The sequence below is a fragment of the Brachyhypopomus gauderio genome, unplaced genomic scaffold, assembly GCF_052324685.1.
Source record: "Brachyhypopomus gauderio isolate BG-103 unplaced genomic scaffold, BGAUD_0.2 sc209, whole genome shotgun sequence".
Classification (NCBI taxonomy): domain Eukaryota; kingdom Metazoa; phylum Chordata; class Actinopteri; order Gymnotiformes; family Hypopomidae; genus Brachyhypopomus; species Brachyhypopomus gauderio.
The window spans coordinates 44,592-65,000 of record NW_027507030.1 but is presented as its reverse complement, the minus strand read 5'-3'; the positions used below and the strand labels follow the sequence as shown (position 1 = coordinate 65,000).

Below are 20,409 nucleotides of genomic sequence, written 5' to 3'. Positions count from 1 at the left end.
GTGTGGGTGGGGGTCATGGGTGTGGGATGTGGGTGTGTGGGTCGTGGGTGTGGGTGGGGGTCGTGGATGTGGGGGTCATGGATGTGGGGTGTGGGTGGGGGTCGTGGATGTGTGGGTGGGGGTCATGGATGTGGGGTGTGGGTGGGGGTCGTGGATGTGTGGGTGGGGGTCATGGATGTGGGGGTCATGGATGTGGGTTGTGGATGTGGGGTGGGAGTCACGGGTGTGGGGTGTGGATGTGGGGGTCATGGGTTTGGGGTGTGGGAGTTCGTGGGGGAGAAAGACACACAGATTCAGAGATGCTAAAATTCATTAGGCTAAAATGGCTCCTGAGGTCTGCTACCTAACAGAACAGACACCCGCCTCTAGATTAGCGTTTGTAAAGTTGACGTAATGATGTATTTGAAGATGACGTCAGGAGCCACAGGGTACACAGAGCTGTTCACATGACTGCAGCGCTGCTGAAGCTCATCAGAGTCGTCCTACAATCACTCTGCTAAATAAACTGGAGGCTCTAATCACCCTCTCTAATAGGTCGTCACGTCGATCAAACTAAAGCAAGCACACACTCCCTTCCTCTACCTTATTTCCGGACATCCCAAACCTTGTTACCTTGGTAACCAGGGAATTATGGGATTATAGACCAAGGGAAGTGGAAAGCACAATCAATATAGATTAATTTATACACACACACACACACACACAAACTATTGTAATGCAGGTCTGCCCAGCATTCTTAAGCTATCTGTTTTGCAGAGTTAAACCAGGACTTCAGTGCTTCTATAAGCTTATGACTAAATGTCTGCATATGCAAGCATGCATGTATTTATATACACACTGTAAACTTATTTACAGCTACTGTTTATGAGTGTACATATATATATATATATATATATATATATGTGTGTGTGTGTGTGTGTGTGTGTGTGTGTCGATGCTCCGTGATACAGCAGCAGATCCCTGTAGGTTTGCATCACTTACTAATTTAAGCTTCTGCTCAGACAGTCACAGCCCTCCAGACATCATTCAGAGGAAGGGGCGGGGCTGGGAAGGGGCGGGGTTGGGAGAGGGGCAGAGACACAAACTGCCCTCATGTGTGGGAGCTCTTACTGCTGGTGTTAGCTGGCCAGAACCTGTCAGAACCGGTTTTTGGATTGGTGCAGACAGTCCTGACAATCTGGTCTCAACAATAACAGTCTGCACCTCCATAATGAAAATATCCCTGCTGCATTCTCACAAACACATCTACCCCCTCCTCCTCCCCCACCTACACCACCCCTCCCCCACACACGCACACACACACACACACACAGCACAGACTGCGGCATGTTTTTTTTCGTAGCACTAGAGGCCAAGATGGGACAAGGCATGTAGACACTGATAAATACCACTGATAAATACCACTGATAAATACCTGGTGCAGTCCACAGGCTGTCTGGAGCAGAAGAACGTGAAGGGGAGAGAGACTGTGTGAACGAGCAGAAGACACAACTCCTGGATACACAGGAGAAGTCTCACCCTCCCCTGGATACACAGGAGAAGTCTCACCCTCCCCTGGATACACAGGAGAAGTCTCACCAACCCCTGGATACACAGGAGAAGTCTCACCAACCCCTGGATACACAGGAGAAGTCTCACCCTCCCTTGGATACACAGAAGAAGTCTCACCCTCCTCTGGATACACAGGAGAAGTCTCACCCTCCTCTGGATACACAGGAGAAGTCTCACCCAACTCCTGGATACACAGGAGAAGTCTCACCAACTCCTGGATACACAGGAGAAGTCTCACCCCTAACCCTAACCCCCAGATAGTCCTAGGGGCTAGATCTGATACTGGGCAATACTAAAGGAAAATGAGGCTCAAATAATGTGTGTGTGTGTGTGTGTGTGTGTGTGTGTGTGTGTGTGTGTGTGTGTGTGTGTGTGTGGCTTTGAGACCTTCTCCATCCTTCTCCCCAGCCCCTCTGCCTCCGTCACTCACACGGTGGCGCCGTGGATCTGCAGAGATGACCTTACACGGACGGCTGTGCAAACAGCGTGGCCCCTTTAGCCCGAGCGGGCAGTCCGAGTGCAGGTTCCCAATGTGGATATGCAGGAAGTGATAACACACACCACACAATCACCTATTGTGAGTGAACCCAGCACACATGCAAATATGCACAAATGCACCCAGACACACGCATGTGTTTGTGACGTAAATCCCCAATGGAAAAAAGCAGAACATTTCAAAGCTCAGTCAGGTGTGTGGTGATTGGCTGGCCCGACACACTCTCAGAGAAAAAAGAACCAGCTCTGTTCAGCCATTGGCTGCATCCAAAACCGTGTATTATTACACTAGACATGCTGCTCTAATGACTAGATGGCTGATTGTGGTATACTGTATAGTACTGCTCAGTAGTGCTGCTGTCAAGACCATTAGATCCAAGTCTTAAGTCAAAACCAGAACCAGGACACACAGTCTGAGTCAAGACCAAGGCCAGGACCTAGAGTAGACCAAGAACAAGTCAGGGCCAGTGAAAGTGTAGTGCAGTCAAGAGACAGAGATGAACCTAGAAAGACTCGATGGACCCCCACTTTGAGTCTAATGTTATATAGTACTTTAACATATAACCATATTTAGCATTTTACACAATATAAAACACACACACACACAATATGATGCTTCGTTTTTGGAAACTGTAATCTGCATGACATTCGTGTAACCCAGGTGTGCAGTGGAACAGATCTGTAGGTGAAGGCTGTGAGGGGCGATGCGTGGCATCATCAGACAGGCATCATCAGTCGAGAGAGGCAACATCAGAGAGGCATCATCAGATGAGAGAGGCATCATCAGACGAGAGAGGCATCATCAGAGAGGCATCATCAGTCAAAAGAGGCATCAGAGAGGCATAGTCAGCCCAGAGAGGCATCATTAGAGAGGTCTCATTAGTCAAAAGGCATCAGAGAGGCATAGTCAGCCCAGAGAGGCATCATCAGTCGAGAGGCATCATCAGTCAAAAGAGGCATCAGAGAGGCATAGTCAGCCCAGAGAGGCATCATCAGGGAGGCCCAGAGTTCTAGCAGCAGGTAAAGAACTATTTCCTTGATAAAACTGTGTGTGCGTTTCTATTTTTGGGTGTGTTATGATAAAGCACAGGTTTGCTGTACAGAATACCTGGCTGGTGAGGGCTCTGCTTCTCCAGTTGAGCAGGTGAGGATGTTGACATGTGTGTGTGTGTGTGTTTTGGTTGTAGCTTGGTGAGAGGCAGTGTGTGTAAAGATGGGTAGGACAGCCTGTCTGTAAAACAGACACACATCAGCCCAGTCAAGCACCAGTGGGGGTAATCTAAGGTCACCACAGCTGTACCAACCCCGCTCTCTCTCACACACACACACACACACACACACACACACACACACACACACACACACACACACACACACACACACACACACACACACACACACACACACACACACACACACACAGTCGCCCACTCCTTTCCCAGAGTGCTCGGCATGAGCACCAAGGGGCCCTGTGAGGTGACTTCCTGTGAGAAAGGGCAGAGCAGGAAGCGATTTGTTACGCAGGATTAAAGAATTGGGAGGGGGGGGCTGCACTTTCCAGAACCAAAATACCAACATAAGTGAAGCAGAAGCCCAGTGAGCCCAGTGAGTCCAGTGGGCCTGAGCGTCAGAGCCAGGAATTCCTCCATGATATAAAGGGCTTAACACCAACATGAAAGATAATAAAAACCAAACCCTGGTATCAAGGTCAGTGATAGGACAAGAACAGGAATCAATTCAGTGTAGAGTGGTAGAGAGAGAGAGAGAGAGAGAGAGAATGTCTCAGTCTGTCTCTCGGTCTGTCTCTCTGGTCTTCCATGTAAAGCTCCAACACAGAATCCAACAGAATAATAATTCAGACCTTGAAATCTGAGAGATATTAATTAATTCTGTCAGAGCAGTTGAGGCAGGGGTGTGTGTGTGTGTGTGTGTTTGTGTGTGTCTGTGACCAACAGGATGCACTAAGCCAAACCATCTGCATTCCCAATATTAATAGATACTAAAAAAAATACTAAAACTTCCTATACACCTCCTATAAATTTATGGTAATGTGCACCTGTGTGTGTGTGTGTGTGTGTGTGTGTGTGTGTGTGTGTGTGTGTGTGTTTAAACAGCTCTTCAGTTCCTCTATGTGATTTAGCATAAACAGACGGTGTGATCAAATCCAATCTCTGTTTAATCACACTTACAGTAATGATAATGCTCAATTCCTTACACACACACACACACACACACACACACACACACACACACACACACACACACACACACACACACACACGTCTGCAGGACAGTACACTATGGGTGATGGCTATATTTGAGTCTGTGTGATTATGGCATTACAAACAGCAGCACACACACACAAGAGTCACAGTAGAGGCGATTCCAACACTCCTCACACTCCGACAGCAAACCCTTAACTGCACATGCACACACATTTGTTGACTCGCATGCCCGGGTGATGGGACACAGGTGCTCCGTCCTCGGCACTCAGCTAATGAGGGTAAAGCCTGTGACCTGAGAGAATGACCGCATTAAAGGGTCAAAGGCCAAAGGCCAAGGGCTGCGACCCCGGGTGGACCTTGCACAGCTGTGTGGGTTGGCAGCTACACATATGAGGGATTACACTCACATGCAAAAACAGAGTGCTGCCTCCCAGTGACACACACACCCACACAGTGCCGCGTTCTACCGAAACACACTCCCAGTGACACACACACCCACACAGTGCTGCGTTCTACCGAAACACACTCCCAGTGACACACACACCCACACAGTGCTGCGTTCTACCGAAACACACTCCCAGTGACACACACACCCACACAGTGCTGCGTTCTACCGAAACACACTCCCAGAATGCTGCGTTCCAATCACACACACACACAGAAATGTTGTGTTACAATTATATTCAACAAGGCTGACACAAGCAACAATGAATACATAAGATAAACCGAAAAAAGTGAGCAGACCAAGTGTGCGTGTGTGTGTGTCAACCTCCATTAGTGTGTGTGTGTCAACCTCCATTAGTGTGTGTGTGTCAACCTCCATTAGTGTGTGTGTGTGTGTGTCAGCCTCCATTAGTGTGTGTGTGTGTCAGCCTCCATTAGTGTGTGTGTGTGTCTCAGCCTCCATTAGTGTGTGTGTGTCTCAGCCTCCATTAGTGTGTGTGTGTGTCTCAGCCTCCATTAGTGTGTGTGTGTGTGTCAGCCTCCATTAGTGTGTGTGTGTGTCTCAGCCTCCATTAGTGTGTGTGTGTCTCAGCCTCCATTAGTGTGTGTGTGTCTCAGCCTCCATTAGTGTGTGTGTGTGTGTCTCAGCCTCCATTAGTGTGTGTGTGTGTGTCTCAGCCTCCATTAGTGTGTGTGTGTTTCAGCCTCCATTAGTGTGTGTGTGTTTCAGCCTCCATTAGTGTGTGTGTGTGTGTCTCAGCCTCCATTAGTGTGTGTGTGTTTCAGCCTCCATTAGTGTGTGTGTGTTTCAGCCTCCATTAGTGTGTGTGTGTTTCAGCCTCCATTAGTGTGTGTGTGTCAGCCTCCATTAGTGTGTGTTTCAGCCTCCATTAGTGTGTGTTTGTCAGCCTCCATTCGTGTGTGTGTGTGCGTATGTGTGTCAACCTTCATCCCTCTGTGTGTGTATGTGCACGTCAGCCTGCATTTGTGTGTGTGTGTGTCAGCCTCCATTCCTGCATGTGTGTGTAAGTGTGTGTGTGTGTGTGTCAGCCTCCATTCCTGCGTGTGTAACACGGTGGCTTGGTGGTTAGCACTGGGGTCTTGGGTTCAAGTCCCTATCTGAGTGGAGTTTCCATGTTCTCCCCGTGTCTGCGTGGGTTTCCTCCGGGATTTCTGGTTTCCTCCCACAGTCCAAAGACATTAGTTAGGTAAATTGGCAGTGCCTGACAAATTCTCCCCGAGTGTGTGTCTGTGTCTCTTCATGTTCAATAAAAACATTGAACCCTGGAACCCAGAGTGTGGAACACTGTACAACAGGACAGGAATGGGTGTGACAATAGGCGTGTGAGACCACAACTGTGTGTGTGTGTGAGAGAGAGAGAGAGAGATACATTCATCTCTACTTGGCATACAACAGCCTGACTCACCATCATCTAGCTGCCTATAAATCCTATCTGGCCACAACTGCTAACACACACACACACACACACACACACACACACACACACACACACACACACACACACACACACACACACACCTACACTCCCTGTCCATCTCTTTCTAAATGTGTGTGTGCTGAAGGTGGAAGGGCTCTCAACCTGAATTTCAAAGGAGGATGAATTGTGTTATAGGGGGATGAGTCACTACAGGATGAGGAGTAACTATACGGGGACGAGTCACTATAGGGGAACAAGTCACTATAGGGGAACAAGTCACTATAGGAGAACAAGTCACTATAGGAGAACGAGACTCTGTGTGCTGCACGCCCCATCTGACTAAATCACACATATAATCATGAAATAGTGGTCCCATACAGTGTGTGTGTGTGTGTGTATGTCTGCATCACTCAGCTTTGTTACTGAATTCTGAGTGTCGGCCCCGTGTGTCAGGTTTGTTAGAGATGTATGCATATGTGCACACACATTTACACACAACCTACCTCTCCTACACCATAATCTTTTAGAATGGCCAACATCAGAGATTAAGCTCAATCTCTATAAAACCGCAAACACATGCATGCACACACACACACGCGCACACACACACACAGAAATAAAGAAAACACATCTAATATACGTTTGCTGTAATAAGAGTCCTTCAGAGTATACATTTCCATGACATAAGGTATACATTATACACTCCAGGTGAACTCCTGCCAACACTTGGTCCCTTATGACACCTTGGGGAACATTATCCCATGGTTTTCTCATTACTAATCCCATAAAAGACACTGGACTGGCAGCTGGACATGTGATGAGCTCTACACCTAGCTCCGTAGTCTTTACACTCCACAGCAGGACAGCAGGACAGCAGGACTCACCTGGGTGCGCCGTTGGCTGATCGTGTGGGCTGAGAAACAGTCACTTCCAGTTTGCCCTGTGGAGCAGGAAAGAAACCAACCAGAGTGTTTAATCCACAGAATATTTCCTGATCAAAGCCCTGCTAAGTGGTGTTACGTTGAGATGGAGAGGGACCTAGTCTAATCCTCCTCACTGGGGTTGAGTCTGCCTCCTGGAATAACTGGGCTTGAATCCGCCTCTAAACCAGCATTCAAACTAATCGTGAAAACCCACTCCAGGTGCAGCAGCTCTGCCTAGATCTAAACACTAACGCGTTCTGCCTGTCCTGGTCCGTTCGATCGAGGAAGCACCTCCTGCTCCTGTTTGGTGATGTAACACGAACAATAAAAAGGAAGTTAGATTTCCCCTCTTTAGTGAACCCGCAAAAAAAAACCAAAGGCAAAGCTTCACTACAGACCTTCGATATTGAAAGCAAAGTGTTCCAAAGTCTATGATTATTTCAAACAAAACAAAAGAGTACTCAAAACAAAACAGTGGTGTTCATGTAGAGGTATGTAGCCCATTCACACTACCATGCAATGGCATTCTGATGTAACCAAGGAAATGTGATTAAACTGGAGAGTTCTGGTCTCACCATGTCCTCACTCTCATCTTCTATTAAACCACTTTTAGATGGGAATTCATCACAGGTTTCGTTGTTGTGAACTTCCTCTGTTTAGGAGGAGATTTAGGTACAGGAGGTCGAAACAGGAACTTGACACTGGACAAAACTGCCTATTTCATCATTTAAATGGAGGGAAGAATCCCCTTAAGGGAAAATGCCCTCGGTTACCACGGTGAATTCTTGTTTGAGGTCATTCTCAGAAGTTTTAAATATGAACAAAACCCATGGAAAACACCTGCCTGGACTCATGCGTTCTGCTGAAGTTTAAATTTACTGTTTTTGAAACCAGAAGTCAGAGGTATAGTATCTGGATCTGGGAAGCATTTGAGGTCAGTTTTCCAAACACAAGTTAAGCTTAGTCAGATTTAAGTCTTAAATGACAGTAAACCTGGGGAAAGCCCCCATGCTCAGAAGCCTGCTCCCTCATACACACTTACATGTCTACATCATGCCGTGCTGACGTCAGATCTGATGGATATCACGGTTCGAATCGGAAGGTATGCCTGAATTCTTCAGTGCATTCCTACATGTGTACCCCCCTTTATCCATTTTAAAGAGAGGAAGGAAGTTCTCAGATCCATGCCATGGTATGCTGCAGGCAGAGTGCTCCGGAACATTCCGGACTGCAGCTGGGAGCACCCGATAGGTTGAACAGCAGCACCCGGTAAAGCTTTGAAGTGCCCTGAAGCATCTAAATGGTGGCCAAAACTTTCTAGGATTCATGGCCTTTTGCTGGCTGGCAGATTCCAGATCCAGCAGGTTCAAGAGATCCAACAGATCAAATAGATCCCAAATGTCCAAGTCCTGGCCTCCATCATGCCCTCACTCTGGGAGGATATCTGGAGGATAATTGGGTGACTAGCTGATCGGTGGCATATACTCAGTGCTATGGTTTTTTTTTTATAGTGCTGTGGACAGTATATTTTTATTAGTAAGCACAGGCTTGTGTGTGTGTGTGTGTGTGTGTGTGTGTGTGTGTGTGTGTGTGTATAAAACCACTGTACACTGGAGTTAAGAAGAAAACTATGCCAGAATTTCTTTCTTTCTTCTAAATGTCATCAATCACAGATCTGGAGGTCTTGAAAAGAAGCAGAGTTTGGGAGCTTTGTGCAGTCCTGCTGAGAATGCCACGGCCCCCAGAGTCCCGTTATCTCCACAGATAACCTGCTGCCAAAATATTAGTCCACTTTAACAATGACAAAGTACAGTTATGGCCACTGCTAGCAACAAATGTTAAACAGGAAGTCCCTCACATGACTTGTTTATGCTCATTTCAGCAGCAGGATGGTGGTCAGTCATATGAGAGACCCCCAACTTTAACCCCGAGGAGACGGCTGTTTATCCTGCACTTATTCCCGTCCTAACATCTGACTACAGAGTCTGAGAAATCACTGACTTTAAAACGGGACTGGGCTAAGACTGCTTGAACAAGTGACCAATATTGGAGACCAGTAATGTCTGTAGAGTATACAGTGCATTAATCCCCCCTCCCCTCCCAATGAGTCAGAGAGAAGAAGGATGGAGAGAGAAGAGAAAAGGAAGAAGATGGAGTGAAGAGGGAGATAGAGAGAGAGAGGAAGAGAGAGAGAGAGAGAGACAAAAAGGGAAAGAGGAAGGAGCAAACACAGGAAGACAAAAAAGGCAGTCACACACACACACACCACCTAGCTAATACACATGGACTCTAAATTGTGTAACAGATATGACAGTATATCAGGGTATTTGGGTACAAATGTGTTAAGTGGGTTTGTGTCGATGGACTACCTCACATGCAATATTCATAAGACATTTATTTCTATTCATAAATATTTATTTAAACTGATCCCAAGATATGTAAAAGAGAAATGTATATTCTGCCCAAATACTTAATCATGCAATGCTTATTGTATTTTGATTTTTCCATTTTATAAGAATTTTGTTTTGGGGCGATAGCTAATGCCATGTGTATAGGCTGTGTGTATAGTTAAAGTAGATTAACTGAAGACTGGTCAACCAGTACGCATAAGAATGGCAATACTGGGACAGTTTTACTGGGATCTTGTGAGATGACAACGAAACCCTGAGCTACTGGCTATTTCAGTGTGAGTCTACGTTGGGTTTGTAAGCATCCTCTGCATACACCCTGTTGGGGTTGCTGGTGGACCAGTGTTCCACCAGTCCTCTCTCCCCTTCTCCATGGGTGTTGTACAGGTTCCAGTTATCAGACTGCCCTGATACACACAAACACACACACACACGCAAATGCGTGCGCGCGCACACACACACGCTCAAATGCACACACACACATGCAAACACACACACACACACACACACACCTGCAGGTGCAGTGAAATGCTGAGAGCCTATACAGTTTCACTGATATGGTTTATTCTCACTGGCACCTACTGGTTAATATGCTACTGTCAGTCAATGTGTTATACACACACACGCAGGCACACACACGCAGGCACACACACACACACACACTGACAAAAAGAAAGAGAATGTGCATTAGCATACACAAACACAGACACGACTACACAAACACACACGCGCGTACGCACGAACGTGCACACACACACACACACACACACAGGCAAAAGAAGGAGAATGCACATTAGCATACACAAACACAGACAAGACTAGACACACACACACACACACACACTGCGCTTAGGTCAGAAGTAGTTCCTGTTTTAGCCTCTGCCATTTTGAAGATTAAGTTGAAGGTGATTTCCTGGAAAATTAGAGGGGAGATCTTTCTCAAAACCCCATACTCCTCTCCTCCACACTGCCTGTATGACCTTCTAAAACCACACACACACACACACACACACACACACACACACACACACCACACACACACTCCAGGGTGGTATGCAGTGCTGGGCCAGTGTACTGCTATTTGGCCCAGTCACTTGTCAGGGTTTTTAGTGGAATCAACTGGGTGGTGATCTTCTTGCTGCCCAGTCACTCTGTCAGCTGTAACATTACCCTTTCCCATCCTGACCTCGAACACACACTTCTGGATGTGTGCATGCAAGCGTGTGTGTGTGTGTGTGTGTGTGTGTGTGTGTGCGCCCTGTGCTCATGTTTCAAGGCCTTGGCAGAACTTCCCACCGCACTCCCACTCTAAAGAACACTTTGTGCTGACATGGGGGCTCCCAGAGGTCAGGAGGTTAAAGAGTCACCCTGAAGCCACGCCCCCCCCCCCCCCCCCCCATCATTCTCCCAGCCCTAATGTGGGCCATATAAACAGCAGTTGGACACAGTGGATCACACTGCAGAGTAGATCACAATGCACAGTAGAACACAAAGCACAGTTGATCACAATGATATCACAGTAGATGCAGTGACATCAAATCTTTGACATTTCTAAAGCAACTTTTACATCCAGACAATAAGAATTACAAGAAAGAAGCAGCCATGTTACTTAGCACAAGCTTTCTGTTAAATATAATAGCAATACTGATGACAAAGTTCATAATCATCATTACAATAACCTGGTCTCAATGTGATGTTCATGTCTCTATAGTGGATGAAAGATCTAATTTCGATGCTTGTGTCTCTATAGTGGATCCCTGCTCCAGATCTCATTTCGATGCTTGTGTCTCTATAGTGGATCCCTGCTCCAGATCTCATTTCGATGCTTGTGTCTCTATAGTGGATCCCTGCTCCAGATCTCATTTCGATGCTTGTGTCTCTACAGTGGATCCCTGCTCCAGATCTCATTTCGATGCTTGTGTCTCTACAGTGGATCCCTGCTCCAGATCTCATTTTGATGCTTGTGTCTCTATAGTGGATCCCTGCTCCAGATCTCATTTCGATGCTTATGTCTCTATAGTGGATCCCTGCTCCAGATCTCATTGCGATGCTTGTGTCTCTATAGTGGATCCCTGCACCAGATCCCTATGGTCTCGGCCCAGCACAGAGCTCCACACCCAGCACAATGAAAGCAATAAGACAATAGCAATAAGGTTTGAGTTGGTTTGACAGGTTTGTCTAAAACATGATGGCTTCAACAGCAGCATGGCTTTCACCAGCTTTCTCTCCATCTCTCTCTCTCACACACACACACACACACACACACACACACACACACACACACACACACACACACACTCATTCAGCACAAGAGCCCTGGGAAATCAGTCATGGAAAATTAAGAAAATCAAGAGTTCCAGAGAAAAAGACAAAAGAGAAATGGTGTCTGCTAGTTAAGAAGAGAAGTGTGTGTGTGTGTGTGTGTGTGTGAGTGTGAGAAAGAGTGAGAGAGATAGATGTGTATGTGTATTTGTGTGTGAGACAGAGAGAGACAGGGTGAGTGTATGTGTAAGAAAGAGAGAGCGAGCGAGAGAGAGAGAGACAGTTTGAGAATGTGAGAGACAGACAAACACTGTATGTGTGTGTGTGAGAGAGAGACCGAAAGTGTGCGAGTGTGTAATATCAGTCTGTCAATGTTTGGCCAGGGTGGATAGGAGAGCTGAGAAGAGGCAGGGTGAGGGTGTGACCTTGATCCCGCTCCACCCGCACCCACGCCACACCGACCAGCCTATGCCCGCACCCATGCCCCACTGACCCGCCCCACACACTGGTCAACCTCCTTGTGGGGGCCGTCTGGTCTCTGGGTGAAGCTGATGGGTGTCTGCACCACCCTGGCTCCCTGTCCACTGAGCCTCACATGGCTTCATACATGGACAGGGCCAGGGGATATATGGTCTCACACAAACACACACACACGCACGCACAAACACACTGTAAGACTAGAGCAGCTCGTACAAAACAGCTTTTTAAAAATCGTGATCATAATTTTATGAATGTTGGTCAATAAATGAACATATACTGCTTTTGTTATATAAATGGCCTCTAGAGTACTATCCACAGGAGGAGTCATGTGAAGACTGGCCTGCAGAGGGAGGGCTGGTGGAGCAGGAAGTTAGAAGAGGGAATGGCGTGTGATCCGGGGGTCTGGCAGCAGCTCGCCGGCCTGGCGGAACAGCGGACAGAATGATTCATCAGGCAGGAGATGCCGTGATGGGCTCGTTCCGTGCCTCACTTCCGTTCCTGTCTCCCGGGAGACAAGGTTGAGTAAACGGATGGAAATACTTCGGCCTTGCCAACCATGGACCTCTAGGGCAGGTGTGTGTGTGTGTGTAAGTAAAACTACTTTTAGTATTAATGCAGATTATCTTTGACCGTAACACTATTACTATGCCCCCCAAAAGTGTGGGTACTTTTTTTTTCCTTTGGACTGGTTTCCTAACCACACATTTGGGTTGTAGTACAGAGGTTTAGATCCGCGCCCTTCTAAGAGTCACAACAGCAGACTGATCCAGCCACAAGAGCCCAGGGAACCAGCTGTAGGGAACCCGACTCCCAAAACATGTCAACTAGGGTCGGTACCGAAGTCCTGTCCCATTATGGAACTAGTTCCTCTATGGCCGGTAGCCACCGCATGAATCAGTACTTTTAGTGCATAAACAAAACACACAATTTGTGCCTAATCCCAGATAATGCTGATTATAGAAGACATGTTGTACAAATTCTAAAGAACTAAACTAAAGCTGATAACATTGCGAACACTTTGTACACAAACGTCTCTCAACCTGTTCAAACTGCATCCTGGTCACTAGCCAATAGCTGATACATCTCTGTTCACTTTTACAGAAGGAGCCATACTGTGTCAAACACACTGACTAGTCTGGGAGGCCTTTATGAAAACCTGCATGTGCTTTGAGCAGGCAGACAGAAGCTTGTAGGCATGGATTTGAGATGGCTGTTTGGGCTGATGTTGACTTCCTGTGTTTGTTAGCAACATTAGAGGTGAGCAGCTTTTGTTCCAAACTAAAGAGGTAAAATCTTGACTCCAAACACGCCTTGGCCGATTGACCACATAAGTGCTGGTAAATGGGGAAATTGTGTGAATTTAGTTTCACATTTAAATACTCCTTTAAAAGTCTGAGCTGTGGACTCTAACGTTTGCCCTGTGGGGCACCTAAACAGACCCGAAATGCTACAAAGCATGACACCTTGCCATCACCGGTTGGTGCCCTTGTTCTAATAGCAGCAGATATCTGCTAGTTAGCTAGGAGCCTTAGTTTGCTAGGAGCCTTAGTTAGCTAGGAGCCTTAGCTAGCTAGGTTACTTAGTTAGCTAGGAGCCTTAGCTAGCTAGGAGCCTTAGCTAGCTAGGAGCCTTAGCTAGCTAGGTTACTTAGCTAGCTAGGTTACTTAGCTAGCTAGGTTACTTAGTTAGCTAGGAGCCTATGCACAGGTAAAGTGCCAAAGGCTAAACAGTCTAAAGTCTGGCTGTATTTCACCAGAACAGATTATGACATCTGAACATACACAGGGGTCTAAAACACCACTGCATGGGGCAGATTTGACTTTTATTATTGGAATTTGTTATGTAAATTTGTTAAGTAGTCAAGAGGTCTTGAGTCAAGTTTTTATATATTTTATGCCCAAGTTAATATATTGTTTCCGTTGAAGTTTTGTTTAATACAGTACCGTTTAAGGCAGTGGTGCCCACACCTTTTCAGCTTGCGAGCTACTTATAAGATGACCTACCTACTATATGATCTACCTACTATAAAAATGCAACAAATGTATTTCTTCTATATTATCATTATTTAAGTTATTATTATTAGGCTACTAATTTCTTTCCTTTTCCTTTTAGGATAAATAAATTATTTTAATGTTTACATAATTGATGATACATAATTTGATGATACATAATTTTTAATTTATCGTTAATTGTAGCGAGAAACACTCGCAGTCCGCAAGACCCTTCCAAAGTTTCTGGGTTAAATCCTCGGCAGTGGTTTCAGAGTGCCGTGTGACTGTATTCCTCGATAGCTGGACAGCTTTGACTGAAGATAATATTTCAGATCTGTTTTTAAAGTCTCGGAACAAGGAACTAGCGGATTCAACAAATGCCTCTTATCATCTCTCCGTCTTGGAAGGACTTCTTGTGTTTAACAATTAAGTGACTCAGCCGAAATGAGGCTGCCTTCGCTTTTGTGGTCAGATGTGAGAAAAATTACTGTCCGGACAACAGGGATTTTAGTTCTTTCCCCTTTCTCCTTCTCAGATCGTTTTTCGGAGGAAAGTCAATGTCATAGTTTTTATGAACAGTCTGAAAATGCCACTCCACATTTCCCTTGTTAGTGAAAATATAGTGAATATGACATAGTGAAACAAATCCTCCTCTCATTCTGTATGAAATGGCTTCTTACTCGGACCAGCTACGGCACTCACTTTTATACCCTTTGTTGTATTTAGTTTAAATAAATTGGAGGCTAGCTACGCTGCAAGGTAACTGAAGAAGTTAGCGTAGTTTAACATGCATGCATAGGTTGTCAGAAGTTCAGACGTCAGATTGGCTACCATGTATGTCAATCAAAATACAACCGTCAGTGCAGATGGGTGATAGCCTGTCATTCATCCCCTACTTTTTAATGTCATGCGATCTACCCAGACTTCCTTCGCGATCGACCAGTAGATCGCGATCGACGTATTGGGCACCCCTGGTTTAAGGCATCAGCACCATTTTGAAAACACCATCATTGTAACACCAGTATTGCAAAAAACACATATGAAATCCAACCCTTATGTCAACACAGGAAGAAAAAAACACTATGACAACAAGTAAATGTTACAGAAAACTAGTTTGGTCTGTCCACACTGCAGCAACAGCTTTGAAGACTAGATGCCTACACCACGAGGCCCATGAACCATGCCCAGCCAGTGCCAGGACCACCACCAGCTGGGGTTTCTCCACAAGGCTGCCCTGTTCCTCACCCCAACAGCTGGAGTGGGTGGGGCCTCTCAGCAGTCAACCAATGGCTTCAATGAGCAGAGAGAACAGAACATGGAAAAGGGGTTAAAAAGTGTTCTGGATTTCCTCAAAAATATGAGCAGCAGAGAATGGGAAATCCAGAGCTCCCCAGTTCTAAACAAGAGTGAGAGGTGCCGACTGGGGGTGGGGTAGAGGTCATCACTACCGCTCTGGGGGTTGGAGGGAAGATATTGGTGCCCAGACCAGCACAAGATTCTTAGGGGGTTTTCCTTGTCGTCATCACTCTGGGCAGTCATCATCATTCATCATAAAATGTCTGTTGTAATAACTCAAACTAAAATAACTCTAAACACTATATACATATGACTGGAATGAAAGTTGTGTCCCAGTAAAAACCCATCCTCGACAAGCTACAAGGATACTGGTTAAATCCACTGACTGGTCCAGGGGCTCTAGTTAAAAGCCAATCCAGAAAAGTGACCGTAAACACACACACACACGCACGCACACACACAATTCTCCCCCATCAGTGGGGCAATTGAACCACCTGTTGGAGTGTAAGACCCATGCACAGTTAAGTACTGTGTAGGAGGCCTTTGTGAAAACATGTCAATGGCAGCTTCTACAAATGGCCCAGATTTCAAACACTACCAACACCCCTCCCTACACTACCAACCCCACCTCCACAATACCAACACCACCCCTATATTACCAACCCCACCTCCACAATACCAACACCACCCCTATATTACCAACCCCACCTCCACAATACCAACACCACCCCTATATTACCAACCCCACCTCCACAATACCAACACCACCCCTATATTACCAACCCCACCTCCACAATACCAACCCCACCCCTATATTACCAACCCCACCTCCACAATACCAGCTCTACCACTTCACTACCAACCCCACCTCCACAATACCAACACCACCCCTACACTACCAACACCCCTTCCTACACTACCAACACCCCTCCCTACACTACCAACCCCACCTTCACAATACCAACACCACCCCTATATTACCAACCCCACCTCCACAATACCAGCTCTACCACTTCACTACCAACCGCGCCTCCACAATACCAACCCCACCTCCACACACATCCTCCTCTTCTTGCTCTCCCACTTCCTCTGACCATACGACCATATGTCCTCCTCTGCTCCCAGTGTGGTCTCTTCAAAGCGGTTGACTCAATGCCAGACAGTGTGCAGGACTTTTAGCAGACCATCCAACGACCATCAAAAGGTTTCCTGGATTCGCCATCTCCTGGATCCTCTAGAGAAGTTCAATGTGCTCCCTTTAAGAAGCTCCCTACTGGCTTTACAATGACAAGACAAGCTTGCATTTTACCTTTCAAAAAAAGTATAGAAATTCTATAAATTAAAAATGTTTTCAATTTTTTAACAGATACATATAACATTTAGAAAATGCTAATATGGAGATAAAATGAATCTGACACAAACAGACCAAAAATTTTGCCAACCCATTACACACCTGAATATTAATCTAATATTAATCACTTAATATTAATCACTTAAAGAAATAATCTAAAATCACCATTCCGTTAGACTTTTATCCTTTGCATCAAGGCACAGACGTTGCCAGAAATGCGCTATGAACTAATCTAGAGATCTCAGTAAGAGATAACTAGGCCCTAACCTGTAAGGCCTGAGGTCAATATCCCAGATGAGAGCTATCGATCCAGCCTGCTGTTAGATGGAAGCCAGTTTGCTGATGTGGCCCAGATAGCAGTAATCAGATACTCCAGTCATGTCAAGCCATCAGGCTGTGACTGTAATCTCAAGACCAATCACAAAAGAGAGATAGATAGATATATGAGAGAGGGAGGGAGGGGGAGAGAGAGAGAGAGAGAGAGAGAGAGAGAGAGAGAGAGAGAGAGAGGGAGAGAGAAAGAGATGCTTCAAAGTTACAGCAACAGTTTGTCTAGCATCACTGCTGCAGAACAATGCAAAGAGGCTCAGTGTTTACAGCTTGACATGACAAAGGCAAAGAACCGAACTCTGCATGAAACATGCACACAACACAGACTAAAGCTGTCACATTGATTTTTTTGGTCAATATCATCCAAACTACTGCAAGCTCCTCTAAAGCCTAATTCCTTCTGATTAAAGACAGATATCTTTTCTAAACTCACATATTACAGAGAGAGAGAGAGAGAGAGAACAAAAAAAACCTCAATTTCTGTCCAAGTATCACACTGTATTGCATCACATACCCTTTATAAGCATATAGCATACCTGGTGCGACAGGTAGAGCAAGGTTAGATCACGGGTTCAGTTCCCAAGGAGCACACACACGGTCATGTTGATAAACACTGGGTAAGGCTGTCATGAGTTCTCCAGGTTTATTACTAAGAAAACTATTGCATTGCAGTTGTGAGATGCCTCGTGTGAAAGAGACCTAGTGGTTCCTCCTCCTCTCAGAGCTTCTCCTCAATACTGCTGCCTCTACTGGAGCTTGTACTCACACATCTGTGAAGCTGCTGGGCGATGATGGCTGTAGTAAAAAGTTGTACACAAATAAACCTTGATTTGAAACCCAACCAGTACACGCCATCACCATGGTGACCAGGACTGACCTGGAGCTGGTGAATAGGTCCACTAACCCCCTCATTAATCCACCCATTAAGGCACCCGCACGCGTACAAACACACAACAGAAACTGAGTAACAATGAAAGATGTGGGATGAGTGATCGAGGAGGAACTGAAGGGAGAGACAGGTTGGGAGGTGGAGGAGCCATAGTGGGTGGGGTGAGGGTGGAGGAGAAAGAAAAGCCCCTCAAGCTTAAAGGCTCCGAGCCACACTCTCACCCACTGGGCCACCATCACGGAGGCCGAGTGGCCAACTGCATCAACAAATGGCTCAGAAGAGATGACCTGTGTGTACGTGTATGTTCACCAATCAAATAAGACCCTCATCCCCCTGGAAAGTGCACAGCGGGGCATATTTGTGGAGTTTGGATTGACCAGTACCTGTACAGGGGTGCTCATGAGACGCCGGACCATGGCCAGCGGTCACTGTGCCTTTCGGACAGCAGAAATCAGTCAGTGGCTTTAGACTTTGCAAAACTGAACTGCCACATCAATCACACCCAGCCACAGGGGGCGCCCAATGGACAAATGATTGAAAAGACCAAATATTGAGGCATAAATGTTGAAATATTGATGTATTTGTTTGGCACACTACGGCAAGCGTCTGTGGAGCTCAAACTTGCCTACTCTAATGAGCCAGCCCATCGTTATTGTGCCCTTCCATCAGCTCTTCTCCTGGTTTTCATGTCCTCTTTAAACGTCTTTTGGCTATAGTAGGACGTTATGTACTCTTGGAAGAAAACGAACCAGGCCACTCCATCAACAATGGCCCTTCACATATATGAGAACAATGCAATGACCTTACATGTCAGATGACTATTCACACACTCTCTTTCACTCACACACTCTCCGTGTCTGCGAGAGGTGGTCGGACAGAGTAATCAAGCACAGTGGAGTTATTCAGTAGGTACATTAGGTTAAGTTATACCAGGAGTCTTGCATTCTTTCATCAGGACAGTGTGTAGTGATTTAATAAAGTCAAGGACTTGTAACAGTGCTCAGAAACGCATGAAAGGAACAAATTTGGCTCTTCCAAACGTAGTTTCTCACTGAATACACAGCTGGAGAACCAGGCGTCAGGAGCGCGCAAACACGCGCACCACTGAAGGGAACCGCGCTGCTCCTCCATACTGGAATTAACGCCAGAAGTCCAAAAGGAGAGAGTTGTCATACTATATTTCCATAAACGTGCCAGTTATGTCACGTGTCACGCCTGTGTCTCTCCGAGTCGAGTCAAATGAACCCACCACAAAAGGAAACATTTTCATTAGGTTGTAATGAAAGTGTAGCTCGTAAGTCAGCAGCGCGAGAACTCACTTTGCGTGCTTGTGTTTGCACGTTTGGAGAAAGTCGTTACGTAGGAAGGTAACGAGGGCGAAGCGTGCCAGAGTTCAGCAACTTTGGCCCTAAATACCATGCGCAAAAGCAGCGAATCAGACCTTGATCGCGCTCAGGTCCCCCACGTCCCCTAGCAGAACTGGTCCTGCAGGGCTAAAACGGTCACGCGAGTTAAACTCTTCATTTCGAGTCGAACCACTTACACGTGCACGCGCCTTCCTCGTGCCGACGCAGCGTGTTTTCTACCTAATACTGTATATGTTGCATGCAGCAGTGTGCTATTTTTGTCCGTCTCATTGCATTTTACAGGAAAGTTTTCAAGCGGGTCCACGTACCGGGCCGGTGCTCGTCGGCTCGTCCTTGTTGCGCAATTCGAAGGACTCTTCCTCCTCTCTCTCCCCATACTCCCGTCCCAGCAAGCTGAACCCTTGTCTGCAGCACAGAAACCAGCAAACACCCTGAAAAGGCATTCAAATCCCGGCGTGGCTTACAGCAATTATCCGCAAATGTTGGCAAGCGTCCACCGGCACGCGATCGTCGCGGGGACAAGGCGCAGTCAAAGACGTCCGAGGACACGCAAGGGAAGCGGGACACGTCCGCTAACGCCGGAGTCGCGGAGAGCGGTTCCCCAGGCGGGGAGGTGCTGCCATCGTGCCACCGGGGTGATCCACACTGTCGCCAAACACGGGCTGAACAAGACACACAGACAGTCCCGTGTCCACGGTGTGTCCTCCGTCACGCAAACGTCACGGTGTCCCCGGTGTCGCGCTGCTTGGATCTCACCCACAGGAAGAACGTCCGCTTTATTTATTATTATAAGTCTAAAGTCCAATAAGGGGTCAAACACGGAGAGAAGTAACTGTGTTGTGACCATAGAGCGGCTCAGCCGACTCAGCAGAATGCAAAATAATGAGTGATCGTTACCAGAAATGAACGATTCGTACTTCTGTAACGCGTCCACACTTCTGAAACGCAGCACGCGAGC

At 46.5% G+C, this 20,409-nt stretch overlaps 1 protein-coding gene across 5 annotated transcripts in view; it reads right to left on the bottom strand.

The window, feature by feature from the left end:
* The window catches only part of plekhh3 (pleckstrin homology, MyTH4 and FERM domain containing H3), a 38,646-nt gene extending 18,237 nt beyond the window's left edge, over window positions 1–20,409 (bottom strand). For 2 of the 5 annotated variants that reach the window (XM_076995463.1, XM_076995464.1), the window contains exons 1-2: window positions 19,760–20,409; window positions 7,039–7,094 (exon numbers count right to left, since the gene is read on the bottom strand). In XM_076995463.1, coding sequence (XP_076851578.1) covers window positions 7,039–7,094; window positions 19,760–19,894 — 191 coding nt within the window. In that variant the 5' untranslated portion in view covers window positions 19,895–20,409. Of the gene's footprint in view, window positions 1–1,414; window positions 6,713–7,038; window positions 7,095–7,192; window positions 7,655–19,759 lie in introns of those variants that run through there. The other 3 variants (XM_076995465.1, XM_076995466.1, XM_076995467.1) reach the window with 3 other exon arrangements.